The sequence below is a fragment of the Capsicum annuum genome, chromosome 12 (assembly GCF_002878395.1).
Source record: "Capsicum annuum cultivar UCD-10X-F1 chromosome 12, UCD10Xv1.1, whole genome shotgun sequence".
Lineage (NCBI taxonomy): Eukaryota > Viridiplantae > Streptophyta > Magnoliopsida > Solanales > Solanaceae > Capsicum > Capsicum annuum.
The window spans coordinates 59484138-59503493 of NC_061122.1; the positions used below are offsets into that span (position 1 = coordinate 59484138).

The 19356-nt window shown below is 33.4% G+C and overlaps 1 protein-coding gene across 1 annotated transcript; it reads right to left on the bottom strand.

The window, feature by feature from the left end:
- Positions 1-14: 14 nt before the first annotated feature.
- LOC107849257 (putative ETHYLENE INSENSITIVE 3-like 4 protein) lies at positions 15-2188 on the bottom strand. Its single transcript, XM_047401030.1, has one exon. The coding sequence runs from the start codon at positions 1878-1880 to the stop codon at positions 321-323; it is 1560 nt and encodes a 519-aa protein (XP_047256986.1). The 5' UTR covers positions 1881-2188; the 3' UTR covers positions 15-320.
- Positions 2189-19356: the final 17168 nt, after the last annotated feature.

Below are 19356 nucleotides of genomic sequence, written 5' to 3' on the forward strand. Positions count from 1 at the left end.
ATTGTGTTACTTGAGGGACAAAGCTGGATTCCACCTATTATCCATCAAGTTACACTACCTTTTATTTGCACCTAAATTTCAACTAGTAGGCAAATAACCCAAAGAAAACCCAGGCCTAAAATAATCAATAAAGCTTGATAACATCGAAGGGGATCGAAAACATGAGCAAAGAAGAAAAAGATAAAGTTCAGTAGTAGTTTATTTATTTATTTATATAAGTCCATAAACTGAGTCTAGAACAAGAGAATGAGTAATCTAGGAACGTAACGAACATTTCGAAAGGGCAAAAGAAACACTAATTATCCGTTTTAGCTATAGCCTTATCCCGATGTATCCTCATATCCCAAATCCCAAACAGAAACTGGAGCTTGATAATGTAGAACATCTTCTTCTGGTGATGTAACATCTGTGTTCATGTTTCCATAAGTGGCGGGGTCAAAATGAAGTTGATCAAGGACATTGCTTCCCCAAAATTCTTCGAAATTCTCCGCAACTGATCCTGACGCTAATCCAGATCCATTAGCATTTTGTGCAATATGGTAGTTTTCGAAGCTCTTTTTTATATCCATGTTCATCCAATCATGTTCGCCATGGCCAGCCATTATTTCTTCGTGTAGTATTGATTGTACTTCAATCAAGCTAGAAAAGTTGTTGATGGAAAGATTATGTGACAGGTCTTCCTGCTTGTCCATACGTCTTTGGTCATCTGTAGAGCACTTTCCACGATAAAAACAACTTGTCTCGTTGTCCATTCTTGAATTCTTGTAGGGAAATCCAACCCCGAACTCACTTTGGGCGCAATTTAAGTTTTGATAGCTTTCAAACACACCCTTCCTTTTATCGTTTCTCCTCACAGTGGAGCTGCCATCAAACAAATTGCTAGCATGACTTGCAATTTTAGTAAGATATTCATCTTTTTTCCCCCTGACATTTTGTTGGTCTTCTTCCTCCTCTTTTGATGCTGAAATCTTGAGAGCTTTTTCAGCCAGCTTGGCAAGGACTTCTTCTTGGTTAACCACTTTGGACCAAGTAGCTGTTTCTTTTGCTGTCATCTTGTTTTGCAAACTCTTTGATTGTTTCACCAACCTCCTCATTTTGTCCAAATTAGTAGACATGTGTTTGATAATACCAGACAAAACACTCACCTTCCATGCTTTTTTCAAGTCATGAGGCTTCTTGTAAGGTGGTGGTCCTTGTTCTTGTGAGAACCCTTGATCACCCCACCAAAGTTCATTCCCTGTGGGCCACCATGGTGGGGCCAACCCTTTATCCAAAGGGAACCTTCTTTGTGGAGGGACGCAATGTTGCATAAGGGAAGAAAGGAGTGAACCCAAGGTAGTATCTTGCAAGTCTTGAAGAAGATCAAGGCATGAATTAGGATCCAAAGCATTTTCTTCCATTAGTACTTTAGGCAAGAATTTAGCAATAGCAGTAGGTGCATTTTGTTCAAACCTCACCTTATCCTTCCACCATTCCCTTAAACTATCCGAAGACCCCGTCACGGGCTTCCCCTTTTCGGGTACGATCCCATAAACGAAGCCTTGACCTTTGCAAATCTCCATGATCTTGACCATGTACTTGAGGACAGAATCTTGAGCTCTTGACATCTTCTTGCGGCGAGATTGTTCTTGCTTAGCTTGTGAGGAGTCGTCGTCGAGGTCGACAATTGATGATTCTTCACTAGAACTAGCTGCACAAATACTACTGTTGATCATGTCTCTCTTGTTGTCCTTGAACGTCTGCATCCGCATCCGATCCTTCCACATACGACGTTTGAGATCTTCATAGCTGATTTCTTCATCATCTAATTCTTGATTCTCTTCGACTAATTCACCCGTCATGGGACTCAAAGGCTCTACAATTTCTTCAAATTCCACCATTATCTTTAATTTCTAGATACTGATACGAGGAATTATGTGAATCAAATTAAGAATGTGAATTTATAAGTAGTCTTGAGAATGTGGTCACTGGTGAGACCTATAGAACGTTTTATATTGGTGAAATATGGCGGCGAATAAAATGATGGAGGGAGACAAAATGTGGCTCTTCCCAAGAGTGAGGGATGATTTTGGAGGAAATCAGGGGAGTGGGGAGTGAAGGAAGAAACTGATGAAATTTCGGAAATGGTTGCAGCTCTCTTGTGGAAAAACAGCCAAGTACTGATGCAAGAAATTGACACCGCACTTTGTAATTGGCTTTTAAGCATTCTGAAGCGTTTAGATATATTTAAAAAGTACTTGTAAGCATTTAATTTTAAATTAAAATGCTAAAAATAAGTCAAACATTAATATTAAATATCTTATATTAATTGATCATTTACTAAATCAAAATAAAATTAATTATACTTTTTTTATTTTACTCGTATAATTAATTGTATACATTAAATATGAACAATTACAATTTCAATGTTTTCTATGTCCAAAATGAATATCATTAATATTATAACAGATAAAATAATAAAATTTATCATTCAATTTATAATTTTTAATCTCCATGTAAAATAAAATGTACTCAACTAAAATGAGATGAAGGAAGTACAATTTATATCCTTAATTTTTCCTTAAGAGGTGTGACATATCCCAACAATTCACTTAATATGGAATAGCTGGAGTACAGTATTATTTTCTTTGTCCATCTTTATTTGTCCACTGTTCTATTTTGAAATGTCCAACCAATTTATAAAATTAATGATTAACTTATCTTTTTCTACTCATTTTATCATTATCATTAAATATAATTTATTATCTAATAAATTTTTAATAGAATTAAATTTATTATATTTAAAAAATAATATGATAAAATTATCTTATTATTTACTGTATCTTCATTCATGTGTTAATAGAAAAAGTAAATAAATAAAAATAGACGAAGAAAATAAATATTAAAAATAATTTAAAAATAAATAAATATTACAATAGTGTAGCATAGAAAAAAGTACTGTAATTGTTTTTTTCTTAAAATGTTAATAGTGAAAGTTTAAAAGAAATCTATTTTTGCTCGTTTGTCCTACTCTCTTTAGTTCATTTAACTTAGACTCTTGTTGATTTTATATATATTTCAGAGAATTTTAATTAAAAATTAATTTTATTAATAATATTTTAACACTCTAAATTTGATATTAAAAATTTTAAAAATATAATAATTTTTTTTTAATTTTATAAATTTAAAAAATTATATTTAATATAAAGATCATCTGCCGGCGTATGCTATACCTTGTGCATGCGTGTGACAATGCATGGCTTTCATGCTTACTCACCACCAATTGTCAAATTCCAATAAATTCAACTCTTTAAAGGTATTATTTGATAGAATGTATAAAAATAATATGAAATATAGTATAGTAGTAATACTTGCATTAATAATATTTATATTAGTTATGTTTTTATTATTTTTATACATTATTTGATTTGATGTATAAAAAATAATATATCTTACATAATTTCTATAAAAGAAAAGTTTGTTTACAAAAATATCCTTCTTTGACTCTGTACACTTTTTTTGCAACAAAGTTTTTTTGTCATCTCAAATATAATTAGTATTGTTGAACTAATATATAGAGATTTAGGATTAATTATAAGATCTTCGTCTTTGCGTGTGAAATGTTACGCCGACGGATTAACATAGTCGAAACAAAACAAAAATACAATGTAAAATTAAGGAGTAGTCTCAAAAAATTTTTTTAGTCTTTTTAAAGATCCTCGAAGCAAAGCAAAAATATGTTGCGGTTATTTAAATCAATTATTCATTATTGTAAATTAAAATGGCAGGAAAAGAAATTGTGAAATATTTTGAGAAGATTCATTATTGAAAATTAAAATAGCGAAAAAAAATTATGAAATATTTTGAAAGAGAAATTAAGGGGTATTAAGGTAATTTAATAAGTTGATGCATGTGTTAAAAGTCTTTGTATTACTAATACATAAAAAATGAAGTATTTTATTAATACACACTTCAACACACCATAAAGTGTATAATTAACACTTACATAAATAAAAAAAAATATCAAATAAAATATTAATTATACACATTAATTAATGTATGCATTATATTCTCTAATACACCCTTTCAAACAACTCCTAAATATTTTATAAGGGCGTTTTGTTGCACACTATACCTCCCAATTTAGGTAGTGATACTTTTGAGTACCGTGTTCTTTTTTAAAGTAAGAATTACAGATATTTAAACGGTGATAAATAATTAAATTATTTTTAAATAAAAAACAACAAACAGACTAATAGAATGCATCACATAGATTGAGAAAAAAATAGAGTACTCCATTTTGTTTGTATTATTTTCTTTTTAATTCATTTAAAAAAGTAATTTTTTTAGATAATTTTTTAATTTCAACTCTCCACATAACAAGTTTAAGATGACAAAATTATATAACTTCAATTTAAGATTATAAAATTTAAAACTTTCTTTACTTTTTTCTTGTTGATGAATTAAAATAATATTACAATTGAAAATTACAAATGAAGAAAATAAAAATTATCTTCTTCTTTGTCTTCGGCTGAGGCGCGAATATCTCGCTCTCTTTAAGGAAATTCAAGCTCACTGCAGCAAATATTTTCACCGGTCCAGCAGTAATCTTCTTGACTTGTCCCCTCCAGGATACAACAATCTTCTCAGAAAGAACAACTCAACAACTCTGGATAAGAGTTGAGTTCAAAGTTCCACAAAAAGAACATCTCCCTTCAACTAATAAACTCTCTTTTTTTACTAACTTTTGTGAACTCTCTATTATCTTGTGTTTTTTTCTACATGCATGCAAGAATACCTCTATTTATAGGTGAGAAATATTTCATGCAATGAATAGAAAGATAAATGTGGTAGATGAATAATATAGAAGTTACAAGAATTACAAAGATTACAACACATAAAAAAGTAGGATAGTACAAGAATAAAGAGTGAAAGTTACATGTAACTTATATCTACATTCTACCGTTACTAACCAATTGTGTTTAATGGCTCAAGAGTTACAAAAATATGGGAGTTCGAAGGCTGAAAGAAACAGCCATGCAAATCGTATGAAAAGTGCCAAATTATGGCATTAAAAAGATGGAGTAATGTGCATATGGAGTAATGCAGCAAAAAATCAACGAACTCCCAGACATTAAAGTGCAAGTAATGCAATACATTTACACCCCATACTAGACTTCTTAATGCCTAAAACCAATTCCAACAATGAAACAAAAAATGATTAAGGCAGCAATATAATGTGAGACAATAATATATTGTAAAAAATAATATTAAAATGCTCACTAATAACAAGCAATCCTCCTGTTATTTTAATAGTAATATAAGAGAGTTCAATCTCATCCCTCAATGTGCTCCAGGCTTTCTTTCTTGCTAAGGTCTTAGTCAATGGATCTGCAAGATTATCACAAGATTTGACATAATTAATAGTAATAGTATCATTTGTCGAATATGATCTCACATTACTGTGTTTTTTCCTTATAGGTCTGAATTTATTATTGTAATAACGGTTTTGGACTCTACCAATTGCAACGGTGCTATCACAATGAATTAATATAAGAGGAATTGATTTTTCAAAATAAGATATTTGAAATAACAAATCTCTCAGCCAATTCGCTTCTTCACTAGCTGAAGCTAAAGCAATTAGTTCAGCCTTCATGGCAGAGTTAGCAATAATTGTTTGCTTTTTAGACTTTCAACTAATAGCACCACCACCCAAAGTAAAAACATAACCAGTAATGGATAAGGAATCACCTGAGAAAGTGTTTCAATCCACATCACAAAATTCTTCAAGTACAGCAGAATATTTTTTATAGAACAAACCACAATTTTTCGTTCCAATTAAATATCTCATTAATCTCATTATAGAATGTCAATGTTCATTATCTGGCTTGCTAGTAAACCTGCTAGGTGCTTCTACTGCATATGCAATATCAGGACTAGTGCAATCAGTCACATATCTCAAGCTTCTTATTATGCTAGCATATTCCTTTTAATTTATAGCATCATTTTCACTTTCAACAGGAAACAAGTGAACACTAGAATCAAATGGAGTTACAACGTTCTTGCAATCAAGGAAATTATATTTTTTAAAATATTTTCTCAACATAATGTGATTGGTCAAGGAATATTCCACCACATATTTTAGTAATTTTTATTCCTATAATAAAATTCGCCTCACCAAGATCTTTCATATCAAAATGGTTTTTAAGAATATTTTTAGTTTCACCAATAACATTTATGTTAGAGCCAAAGATCAATAAATCATCAACATATAGGTAAATAATAACATGTGAATTATTTCAAGACTTATGGTATATGCACTTATCACACTCATTTATTTTAAACCCATTATCAATCATGCAGGAATCAAACTTTTCATGTTATTGCTTAATTTGGTGCCTATTTTAAGCTATATAGGGATTTATTAAGTTTACACACTTTGCTTTTTTGGCCAGCCTCAACAAAATACTCGGATTGTTCTATGTAAATCTCCTCATTTAGGTCTCCATTTAAAAAATAGTTTTTACATTCATTTGATGAATTTATAAATCAAAAATTACCGTAATAGCAACTAGAAGTCTAATAGACGTAATTCTAGTTACCGGAGAAAAAGTATCAAAAAATTCTAGGCCTTCTAGTTATTTAAAACTTTTAGTCACTAGCCTAGCTTTGTATTTATCAACAAATCCATCCGGTTTTAAATTTTTACGTAAGACCCATTTACATCCAATTATTTTACAACCCAGTGGTAAATCAACTAGCTTCCAAGTTTTATTGAGAATTAGTGATTTCATTTCAGCATTTACAACCTCTTTCTAAAAAATAGTATCATGTGAAGACAAAACTTCTTTTAAAGTGAGAGGGTCATTTCCAACGTTACATACATAATAATCAGGACCAAAATCTTTTTCTACTCGTACATGTTTACTTCTTCTTAACTCAAAATCATCATTTTCTTTAATTTTCAAAGTAGAAGTAGAAGAACTAGGTAGTGACAAAATATTTTTTTTAGTCCCATGACCCCCATTATTTTTAGAATCAAAAGGAAAAATATTTTCATGAAAAATAGCATCACCTGATTCTATTATCACACTATCTTCAAGATTAAAAAATCTATAGGTCGTAGTTCTGTACTGTTTGAAGCATAACTAAGAAAAGCACAAGTAGTAACTTTTTTACCCAACATAGAGATTTTAGGATCCATTAACCTTACATAGGCTAAGAAACCCCAAATTCTTAGATTTCTCAAATTTGGCTTATGACCTTTTCACAACCCAAAATGTATTAGTTTGGTAATTTTATGAGGCAAACGATTCAACACATAACAAGCAGACAAAAGAGCTTCACTTTAAAAACTTAAAGGTGCACAAGACTCAATTAACATAGCATTATTTAACTCAACCAATGTTCTATTCTTCCTTTATACTACACCGTAATTAACATAGATTAGTTAACTCAACCAATGTTCTATTCTTCCTTTCTGCTACATCATTAGATGCAAGCGAATAAGGAGGAGTAGTTTCATGAATTATACCCAATGATCTAACAAAAGAATTGAATTCATGTGACTCATATTCACGGCCTCTATCATTTCTAATTCTTTTTATTTTTTCTATTAAACTGATTTTCAATTTCATGGAGAAAAATTTTAAAGTTCTCAAAAGCATCACTTTTATTTTTCATTAAGTAAACATACATAAACTTAGGAAAATCATCAATGAAAGTTATAGAATATCTAGTTCCTCCACGAGTTAAAATTCCTCCAAGTTCACAAATATCAATATGAACTAATTCTAATAAATCAGTTTTTCTTTCAACTTGAAAATAAAACTTTTTTGTGATTTTGGCTTTACTACAAGCCTCACATTTTTCAAAATTCTTTTTTATCACTGGAATTAATCCTAAACTACTCATTATTTCCACATAACGATCATTTATATGACACAAACAAGCATGCCAAAAATTAGTAGAAGAAAGTATGTAAACAGAAGTAGATGTTTTATTCGTTTCAATATTCAACTTGAACATACCATCACATGCATACCCCTTTCCCACAAAAAAACATTATTTTTTACAATCACATACTGGTCAGATACAATAATCAGTTTGAAACTTGCTTTACTAAGAAGAAAATTTGACATCAATTTTTTTTTCATAGAAGGAGTATAAAGTACATCTTTTAAAATTAATACCCTTCTAGAAGTGAAACTCAACTCGACATCTCCCATTCCAAGCACTTGATTGGTATGTGAATCTCAAAGCATGATGGTTTTGGTGTAACACCCCGCACTTTCAGGCTAGAATTTAGACCGTCATTCCTATGCATATCGACCCGGACTAAATGATTCCATATTAATATATGTGTAGTAATCAATCCTATAGTGTGGGAATACCATTGAATATGAATTGACATCACAAAAATTCCCAAACTCAAAGACGAGTTGAAAACATTTCTATCGATTAAGTCTTAGTGGACGTTTCAACTTGAGTCAACTTCCATCAACTATAAGTTCTTATATATAACAAGTTACAGGGCCTACTATATATCAAATGAAATTTCTTCGAAGTAGCTTTCTAACGATACCAATTTCGCCTAAATTCAATACCCGAGAAAAAAGTTATGACTTTGGAAAGTGGAGTGCGTCACCTGGCAAATCGCCTAAAGCTACTGAAAGCGTTGTGCCATGGGTAGTGCGTCGTCCAATCCATGTTGGGCGATGGAAATGTGATGCCCATCCCATTCTGGGCGATAGAAAATTCTTGGCACTACCTAACTTAGGCCATAGGCAATGCATTGCATGCCCTATGGCCCAAGGGCGTAAAAACTTTATTTTTAAGTCATTTTAAAGGCAACCAAGTCTTTTTACACTTCAAAACCGTCCCTAATCATTTGTTAACAAAATTAAGGTCATTAGTAATGTTTTAACTCCTCAAAAATCCTTAAATCATCTTCCAAAACACAAGAGGAGAAAACAACTAGGGTTTGGGCAATCAAACTTAAAGGTCCAATCTTTTCAAAATTTCTTCATGATTTTTTCGCTACTAAGGTACATGGGATTTTTCTAAACTACATGGGCATGATTAAATCATTTATATTAACGTTTTGAATATTGAGAAATCATATATTTAAGAAGGGTTTTAAATTACATCAAGAAATATGCATTGTGAATGTTTTGGTCTTGAAGCCTTCCCATAAACTTGATTTTGCTCTTATTTATGTATGTATACGGTTTGAGTTTGAAAGTTGAATTGATATCATGAATATTTATACTTCCTCTATTGTTATGACATCACTCGATTTTCACGTGTTATGAATTGATGAATTTCATATTTAGAAGCATGACATAAACGTTTTTGACTATTGTTTAAGGCTTGAAATTGATTATAAACTGAAGAGAGGGTGTCTTTCTTAATTGTATAAATGAAAGTGATGATTTTAAAGAGAAGTGAATAATTTGTTACAAGACACTTGACCACCATGTGTTTGTGAATTAAATTGAGGATCCTTGACTCTGTTTTCATGAATTTCACTATACATATCCTCTTATATTATTTGACTAGTTTGGTGGTCTGAAAATAATGTTTTAAAAGAGAAGACTGTATCATGATGTTGTATGGCTTAGAAATATGACTTGCAAGTCTTGGTATGACTATACCAATTCAGATAATTTCATAGCAGATTTAGAACAGACTAAAGATACAGATTTCATTTTAGATTTTTAGATTTTGAACTCAGACAGATGCATGTTTAGAACAGATTAAAAATGGGCACTAAGAGAGTTAGGTGGTTACCCAAAGAAGGCGCGAGTTCAGAGAACTCATTGCCTGAAATCGTGTTTTGTCGATAAGGGTTTATTATTTTCCAAGAGGGATTATACGCTGGCCTAGTACCCTGGGGCGTATCAAATTCAGATACTTCAACCCTTGCAGCAAACTTGGGTTGGGGGCTTGGCCATCAATTTAATGACAGATCCCATATTGCTCGTGGGAAACTTTCAAATATGTAGGGTGTATCATTTAGCTAAGAAGTAATACAAAGAATAGAACTGCATTGATCAGATTGTTTTATGATCATTTAAGATTTGCCTATGTATTTTTAAACTATGCATGCATAACATATTTTATGACTTGCTCTCACCTATGTTTTATATGTATAAATTCATTATTTTAGGTTGCTCTGTATACCAGTACAATCGTACTGACCCCCTATATTTTAGGGTCTAAGGCTCAGACTAGAGGTCTTGCTAAGACGTAGAGTTATTCAGACAGAAGTGAAGTGTGAAGTTGGTGATCCTTCTTTATTTCGAAAGGCCTATTTCTTTTTCAGTCATTTGTCATTTATTTTGGTTTAGATCCACTGGGGGCCTTGTCTCAGATTCAGACAGTTTGTTGATTTCATATATAGTAGAGATTTTGCAGACTGAAAAAGATGTTGTCTAGATGTTGATAAATTTATTTACGTATTGTTAAACAGAACTCAGAATATGACAATGATTTCTTTTATTATATTTCCACATTTTTTCTTTATTATACGAGTATTGTGTGTGATTACTAGATGTAGAAGGGCGTTCGGACCTCTATGGTGCGGGATGCTCGTCACGGCCAAGGTCTCGGCTAGGGTTGTTACAAACTTGGTATCAAAGCACGATTTATGGTCCCAAGATGTCTGCAAAATTATGTTGGGTAGAGTCCTATTTATGGGTGTGTAGCACGCCATACTTATAAGCAGGAGGCTACAAGGCGTTTAGAAATGTCTCACTTTCTTTATGTTCTAGTTCGTGCTATGGAGTCAGAATATTCCTCTTTCATACTCAAATTTGTGCTATGGTGTCGCCCCTACGAAAGTAAAGTTATCCTAAATCTTACTCTGATGTTCTCAGATATGTCTCGTTATTGAGGTGATTCAAGTGTAGAAGTGTAGAATCTAAATGGTATGGTCCTTTCTGATTGAGTCATGAAAGATTATAAAATTGTTCAAGGACTTGAGAGGAATCCGTTAGTGATTAAAGGTGCTTTGATTCAAGTGTAAACTTTGATTTTGATGAAATCGTGCTTTTCAGCCTGAGGTATTTAAGTGTATCCAGTCCCTTTCAAAATTTTATTGTGAATGTCATGCATAAGTGGAATGATGTGTAGCAGAATATTGGAACTATACTTCCACCTATGTAGTAGTGTATGTTAAAGTGTCATGACCTATTGGTAGTGAGATTGAGACAAGAATTTAGTGATATGAAGTCACACAGTTAGAAGTCGGAGTGAGGGGGACTTTTGTTTTGTGTAAATAATTATTTTTTTAGTTGTATAACAGTCGATTGACGGATGATTTGTCATTTTATATTGATATACTAATGTGGTAGTAATATTGGTAGATTATGAGGTATTCGATAGAGAAAATATTTGGCTATGATTATTATCTATTCAAAACTAGGGAAGGAGCCTAGAGTGGATAGTCATGGTGGTTATAGAAACCTCTTATAGGATGTGAATGGAAATCGTTAGATTAGACAATAAGTTATAACTATAGATTCATTATTGTATGTAAAATTTGAAGGTAGTCTAAATATATGCTTGGGCAAGTAAGTATGAGGTGAGAAAGAGGAATATGTAGATAAGATTGAGTTGGGTTATGTTATATGATTAGAATCGAATATCCCTATTATGACTTTACCCCCTTTTGATTGTCTTTATTTTAGTAGTCGTAAACTATTACTTCATGCGAGAAAGTATGTAGTGGATTTTGAGATGTAATAGTAATGTCATGGAGGGGTTACGATTGTAGGTAGTAGCTAAATGAAATGAATATTTTAAGTTGATTTCCTAATTTGATAGACTAGTATAATATGTTGCATGCTTCACCGGTGGTACGTGATTATTGCTAGACTATACTCTTGAACTTTAGATGTAGAATGTGGTGGTAAGAGTAGTAGCTTAAGGTTAATGATGTATGTTTTGTGAAAATGAACTGGTAGGCTTGATGGGATTTGTGAAAGAGTCTAGGTTGGTAATTTATGAAAAGTTAAGTGGTAATTATAAGGTATATGTGTATATGAGGACTAGTGTTAAAATGATGAATTATGGGTGAGTCATTAAGTAGATAAAGGCATAAGTATATATGAATAAGTTGCACCCCCTTAGTAGTATGGCGTTAGGTAAGATTTTATGATATAAGTTATGCGATTAACAATCTAATATTAGAAGGTTAAGTAGTGGAGAGTGGATTTTTATATGATAAGGAGTGAGGATGTATATGCTCATGAGACAACGAGTTGTAGGTTAATGACGATAGAGGATAGTTGTAAGTTATGTGATTAGAGGTGTAATGTGAGTATTTTAAGGAGTTGAAGATAGAGTGTTAAGTGTTTAGAAGGGTGGATGTCCAAGCCCATAATGATGTTAGTCATGAGTTGATGATTTTAGGGTTAGAGGAAGTTATGATTAGTATCCCTGAAGGGGGATGTCCCAGAAAGAATTTAGTGTTTTTATGTTAAATTATTGAGGAAAGTTTGTGTCCATGTGTATACCGATACCCCCCTATTGTATTGAGAATTGTGATTATAGATTAATAAGAAGTTATGTTCTCAAATCTAGGATTGTAACTTTGATCTAAGAGGGAGATGGTGAGTTAAGGTAGTTTCCAAATTTTCTCATTGTGGCAAGTTAGGGAAGAGTCATGATAAACCTACTCCTATTCAAGTATTTCCTTCTACTTCAGTTTAAGAGTTCATTCTACAAATGTCTTATGTATTCAAGTCCTGCCGATGTCTAAGGTTTAAGTTCTCTGTGTAAGTCATGTCATGTTCTGACTTCCAAACAAAAAGGAACAATGTCCTTCAGTGACCCAATATTCCAAGTAGCCAAGCCATATGTTATGTTGCTCATGATCCAAACCTATGTCTCACAGCATGCTTCGTCCTAAGAAAATATGTTTCTATATTGTCACCAAATCATTTTATACCGGAATTAGCCAAAGTAATAAAGTTGTGTGAACTTATGACTGCCTCAGCTCTGAAAATGAGAAGCAATAGCTTCAAGTATCAATCTTTGTCTCAATCAGTGACTTTTTAAATTCCGACCTTATGCTATACAAATCATGAGATATATGTACCCATGTTTCTCACCGTAGTTGTCCTAAGAAATCATGTTATGTTGTAGTTATGCCGAACGGCCCTTTACTTATGATCCAGACACTTGATATCTGAAGCACTTCGTGTCTATTCTATCGTATCTTCACTTCATGTCCCTCTTTGAGTAGTGCTATAAGTATAAGCTATGAATTGACAAGTGTTGCATCCATTCATGATGTTTAGGATCGGGTCCCTCAATGTCCCTTCGTATGTCAGTATGACGGTGGTTGTGAAATCATGGTAGTGTGTTGGGTGGGGGAATAGATATTTGTGAAGACGGATATTTTGATATGACTTCTAGAGCTAAGGTTATAAGAGAAGGGGGAAAAGGAGATGAACTTTCGTTACGTGAGATAGTTAAGAAGGAGTTATGTGGTGAAAATCTTAATAAGAATGATTGAATTGGTGGGTCTTAGTTGTGAGATCCATGAGGTGAGTGTAGTAATGATAGGCTTAAATTTTGTGATTAATGAAAACACAAACTAATGTGTCGTGTGGTTAGTATTCCTTGACTAAGACTTGAGGTTGTTGGGTTATAGTGACAGGGTGAGATGATTTCTTAATGTGATATAGAGTGCAGGGTTCCGTAGTTTAAATTAGAACCTCTTTCCTCCGAGTTAGGTTGAACATAAAAGTATTATACGGCAAGACACAAATCAAGTGGTTAGATGTGTTATAGGAGAATTGTAAGTTGGAAAAGATGAAGTATGTTGATTAATGTTGGGGCATAGATGAGTAGTGTCTCTAAGTTTAAGTCTTTTCGTTGTATCTTGTAAGATGGAGAATGCTAATATTCTTATGTCCTACGAGAATCTCATCTCATATATCATAACAATCTTAATCAGGCCGTGGATTCTTAGGAAAATCCATGTCTTACAATGTTTTGATCATGTGCCATAAAACACTGCCAAGATCATGTCGACGTCAAGTTTCGTTATCTCATGTTTCGTGCTTACACGTTTCCCTAAGGGTTATCATGAAGCTTATTATCTGCCTTTACATATTTTTGTTGAGTAAAAATGTTCAATATGATGTTACGTTCTTTATTCTACACTATTAGAGCTTCAAAAAGTCTCTACCCATCATTCGGGGACGAATGATCCCAAGGGGGAGATAATGTAACACCCTGCACTTTCGGGCTAGAATTTAGACCTTCATTCCTACGCGTATAGACCCGTGCTAAATGATTCCATGTTAATATATGTGGGGTGATCAATCCTATAGTATGGGAATACCTTTGAATATGAATTGAGGTCACAAAAATCCCCAAACTCAAAGACAAGTTGAAAACATTTCTATCGATTAAGTCTTAGTGGATGTTTCAACTTGAGTCAACTTTCATCGACCATAAATTCTTGTATATAACGAATAAAAGGGCCTATTATATATCAAATGAAAGGTCTTCGAAGTATCTTTCCAAATATACCAATTTCGCCTAAATCCAATACTCAAGTAAAAATTTATGACTTTGCAAAGTAGAGTGCATCGCCTGAAAAATCGCCTAAAGATACTGAAAGTGTTGTGCCATGGGAAGTGCGTCACCCAGCCCATTTTGGGTGATGGTAAATGCGATGCCCAGACCATTTTGAACGATGGACAATGCATGGCACTGCCTAACTTAGGCCATAGTCAATGCATCGCATGTCCTATGGCCCATAGGCGTAAAAACTTTATTTTTAAGTCATTTTAAGGGCAACCAAGTCTTTTTACACTCCAAAATCGTCCCTAATCATACTTTAATGAAATTAAGGACATTAGTAACATTTTAACTCCTCAAAAATACCTAAATGATCTTCCAAAATACAAGAGGAGAAAACAACTAGGGTTTGGGCAATGAATCTTAAAGGTCCAATCTTTTCAAAATTTCTTCATGATTTTTTCGCAACTAAGGTACGTGGGGTTTTCCTAAACTACATAGGCATGATTAAATCATTTATATTAATGTTTTGAATATTGAGAAATCATATATTTAAGAAGGGTTTTGAATTACAGTAAGAAATATGCATTATGAATGTTTTAGTCTTGAGGCCTTCCCTAAATCTTGAATTTTTACTCGTGTACTTTTATATAAGTGTTTTCAGTTTTGAAATATGAATTGAGAGCATGAAAATAGAAATTTCCCTCTCTTATTGTGTTATGTTCTTGATGTACAAGTTATGGGTTACTAAATTGCATGTCTTAAAGCATGAACCAAGGGTTTTACTATTGTTTATGAACTACTCGATTTCATATTGAAACGCATGATATAAATATCTTCAATATTGTTTATTGACTTGGTTTTGATGATGACTTGAAGAGAGGGTGTCTTTCTTTATTGCATAAATAAAAGTGATGATTCTAAAAAGAAGTGAATGATTTGTTACAAAACACTTGACCACTATGTATTTGTGAATTGAATTGAGGATTCTTGACTCTGTTTTCATGAATTTCACTATACATATCCTCTTATATTGTTTGACTAGTTTGATGGTCTGAAAATAATGTTTTAAAAGAGAAGAGTGTAACATGATGTTGTATGGCTTAGAAATATTAATTACAAGTCTTGGTATGACTATACCAATTCAGATAATTTCATAGCAGATTTAGAACAGACTAAAGATACAGATTTCATTTCAGATTTTCAGATTTTGAACTCAGACAGATGCATGTTTAGAACAGATTAAAAATGGGCACTAAGAGAGTTAGGTGGTTAACCGAAGAAGGCGCGAGTTCAGAGAAATCATTTCCTAAAATCGTGTTTTGTCGATACGAGTTTATTATTTCCTTAAGAGAGATTATACTCTGGCCTAGTGCCCTGGGGCGTATCAGATTAAGATACTTCAACCCTTGCGGCAAACTTGAGTTGGAGGCTTGGCCGTCGAGTTAATGGCGAATCCCATATTACCCGTGGGAAACTTTCAAATATGTAGGGTGTACCACTTAGCTCAGAAGTAATACAAATAATAGAACTGCATTGATCGGACTGTTTTAAGATCATTTGAGATTTGCCCATGTATTTTTAAACTATGCATGCATAACATATTTATGACTTGCTCTCACCTATGTTTTATATGTATAAATTCATTATTTTTGGTTGCTCTGCATACCAGTACAATCGTATTGACCCCCTATATTTCAGGGTCTGAGGCTCAGTCTAGAGGTCCATCTAAGCCATAGAGTTATTCAAACAGATGTGAAGTGTGCAATTGGTGAGCCTTCTTTATTCCGGAAGGCCTGTTTCTTTTCATTCACTTGTCATTTATTTTGGTTTAGGTCCATTGGGGGCCTTGTCCCAGATTCAGACAGTTTGTTAATATTGTATATAGTAGAGATTTCGCAGACTGAAAAAGATGTTGTCTAGATTTCGGAGATGAATTCTTAGTGTTCTTGTATTGGGAATCCTTAATTTTGGATTATCTTGGAGGACGCACGCCATTATCACGCTGGACCTCTGCAAATTGACAACTGGGAAATTGGCCCTCTCCTCGATGCACCAATATCGCTGATGTCCACTAGAAAATGACAATTGGGATTCGACACTGCTCCGCGGCGCGCTAAGGATCTAAATGATGGGGTTTTGTGACTGAAACTTTAAATAGCCATAACTTCTTACCCGGTTATCGGATTTAGGCGAATCTTATATCGTTGGAAAGCTAATTCAATTTAGTATGTAATGAAAAGTCAAAATATAAGGAATTCCACACGAAATGAACATCACTCATTCTAGAAGCTAATCCTTTATATTTTCGGGACAAGTTTAAGCTAGAAAAATCGCGGGGTATTACAACTATTGTGGGTGAGAAGTCGACCCTTCCTGAATGCTACGCCCTAGTTATCCAAGAGATTTTCCACCTTAGTGGCTTAGTATATAAGAATTTAAGTTCATGGGATACCCCTTGAGAAACAGAGGAGAAATCAAGGGCCCAACAACCCAAAATCACATGTGAAGATGCCATCACCCTCTCCAAAAATAGATCGAGAAGATACACCAAAATAGAAATAAAACTGATTAAGGTAGCTATCTCTTATCATTGTTGTAAACTTAACTATACGGTCTAAGCCAAAACAGTTGAAACCCTTCACACCCTAAGAAGGGGGAGAGATCCATTTTTATAAATTCCTCCTGTGAAAAAAAAGAAAATAAAGTTTCGAGCCTCTCCCACAGAAAAGTTGGGCTAGTAAGTTTGACCTTCTAAATATGGGGACAAATATGGACTAGATGTCCCAAAATAAACAAGAGGTGATCGCCCTTGTCACGACCCAAAAACAAGGGTCATGATTGCCCTTATCATGACAAACCTTGACAAGTAAGCCTCTCACCTAAACTAATACACACATGGAAAATACCAAAATACCTCCAAGGTAAGGCTTCTAGAATGAAGCCGAACTACATAGATATAATAAAAGTGTAAAGAATAAAATCAACGCATGCATCTATAACTCCCAATACCTGGTGTCAAAGGTTTAAGAACTACTGATACTATTCAGGAATCAAATACATCAAAAAATAATCACAAAGGAATAATATATGTCTCCGAATACTAATAAAAGACATACCTAATACAGAAAGATAGAGGTGAATTCTGGATATATGAATTTTCGATCGCTACCCTAAGTAATCTGAAGGCGTCCAAAATCAATCAGTCTGAGACACACCCAAACCTGAAGCTAAACTGAAAGGGTGAAATAGAAGTGTGTTCGGTCCACTTGTACTCAGTAGGTATGATAGGCCGACCGATCAAAGTAGAAAATAAAGCATACGAAATACACACTAAGGGCACGTCACTTGCAATCAAAAAATGTCCAACAAAGGTAGCCCATACCGCTTGCACTAATATTTCTAATATATCACATATATTACAATAACACACCAAGATAGAACACAAGTATACATTAAAAAATGGATCAACAACATTAACTTGTGTATTTGAGAGATTGTCCTCGGGCTGAGGAGTGTCCACATGAGTTTGTTGAGGTGTTTACACAGGCTTGTGGTCCTCTTTTATATTCTGTGGAGAGTTCAGATTTCTCCACCTAAGTAAAACGAAAAGAAGGAATTGGAAAAGAAAATGGGGAGCTATTGTGAAGCCTAGAAAGGCAAAATCGGAAAATCTCTTATACCGAGTTCCCCAACAGCAGTTTAGCTTAGTAGCAACACTCTTTATACTGTACAATGTGGCGTTATGTCACATCTAAGTAGAACAAGGGAGAACATGTAGATACAAGATCACCAAATGCAGGTAAAGGAAGGTAAAACAAATACATAGATGACAAGTCAATATGGCAATACAACACAACACAAACACAATAAAGTAAGTGCAATGTATATGTTGATGATGAATATATTGATGCACTAGGTCGTCGCACAACCTTCGCGATCGTCGCACAATCCCTCTATACATATACGGAGCTAAAGCTTTCCAAAGTAGGACCCATGATGGGTTTGTCATCCCATATGTACTCCACATATCTCATATCTCCTTTCCGACACATCCCTCGAAAGTGGTTTTACAACATGTTATGATATATCTCCTTCCCGGAACATCCATTGGGGAGGGTTTTAAAAAGGTGTTGTCAGTGTTTCTCATATGTTGTCACTATGGTACCAATGTTTCATGAATGAGTATGATATGAGAATATAATGCTTACAACCAATCACAATGAGTATTTTCACATCCAACCACATGATATATTTCCATAGCCAACGACAATGATATATTTCCACAACCACGTGAGCCAATATTCACTCATTATTTTAATTTCATCTATAAATTTCCACATCTCATATTACAATAAAGTATGAATATAATCACAATACACCAATGATACCATATTAGGCATCTTAACAACATAATATAATTATTCACATGTATTCAAGGCTATCAATATCACATAGGACCTACATGATCACACATATCACATAATAACTCAATTTTGATAATTACATCATATAGAGGCCCCACACTCGCACAACACATAAATATACATTTTCATGATTAGTTTCCATCCATAACATGAATTTTGTACCATCACTTACTACTCAGTCCAGTCTGAAAGAGTTAAGCCATAACCTACCTCAATAGCCAAAATCGGTCTGCAACACTTCGAACCCACGACCTTACTTTCCACGAACAATCTTGAAATCCTCTAAAAACATCAAATATGGAATTTATGCATTATAATAAAATCAACGATATCCATATTAACTACTTTTGGTTCGGGGTCAAAACGGACCCCTGAAATGGATTTTCAAAAAAGAAGGAAAAAATCATAA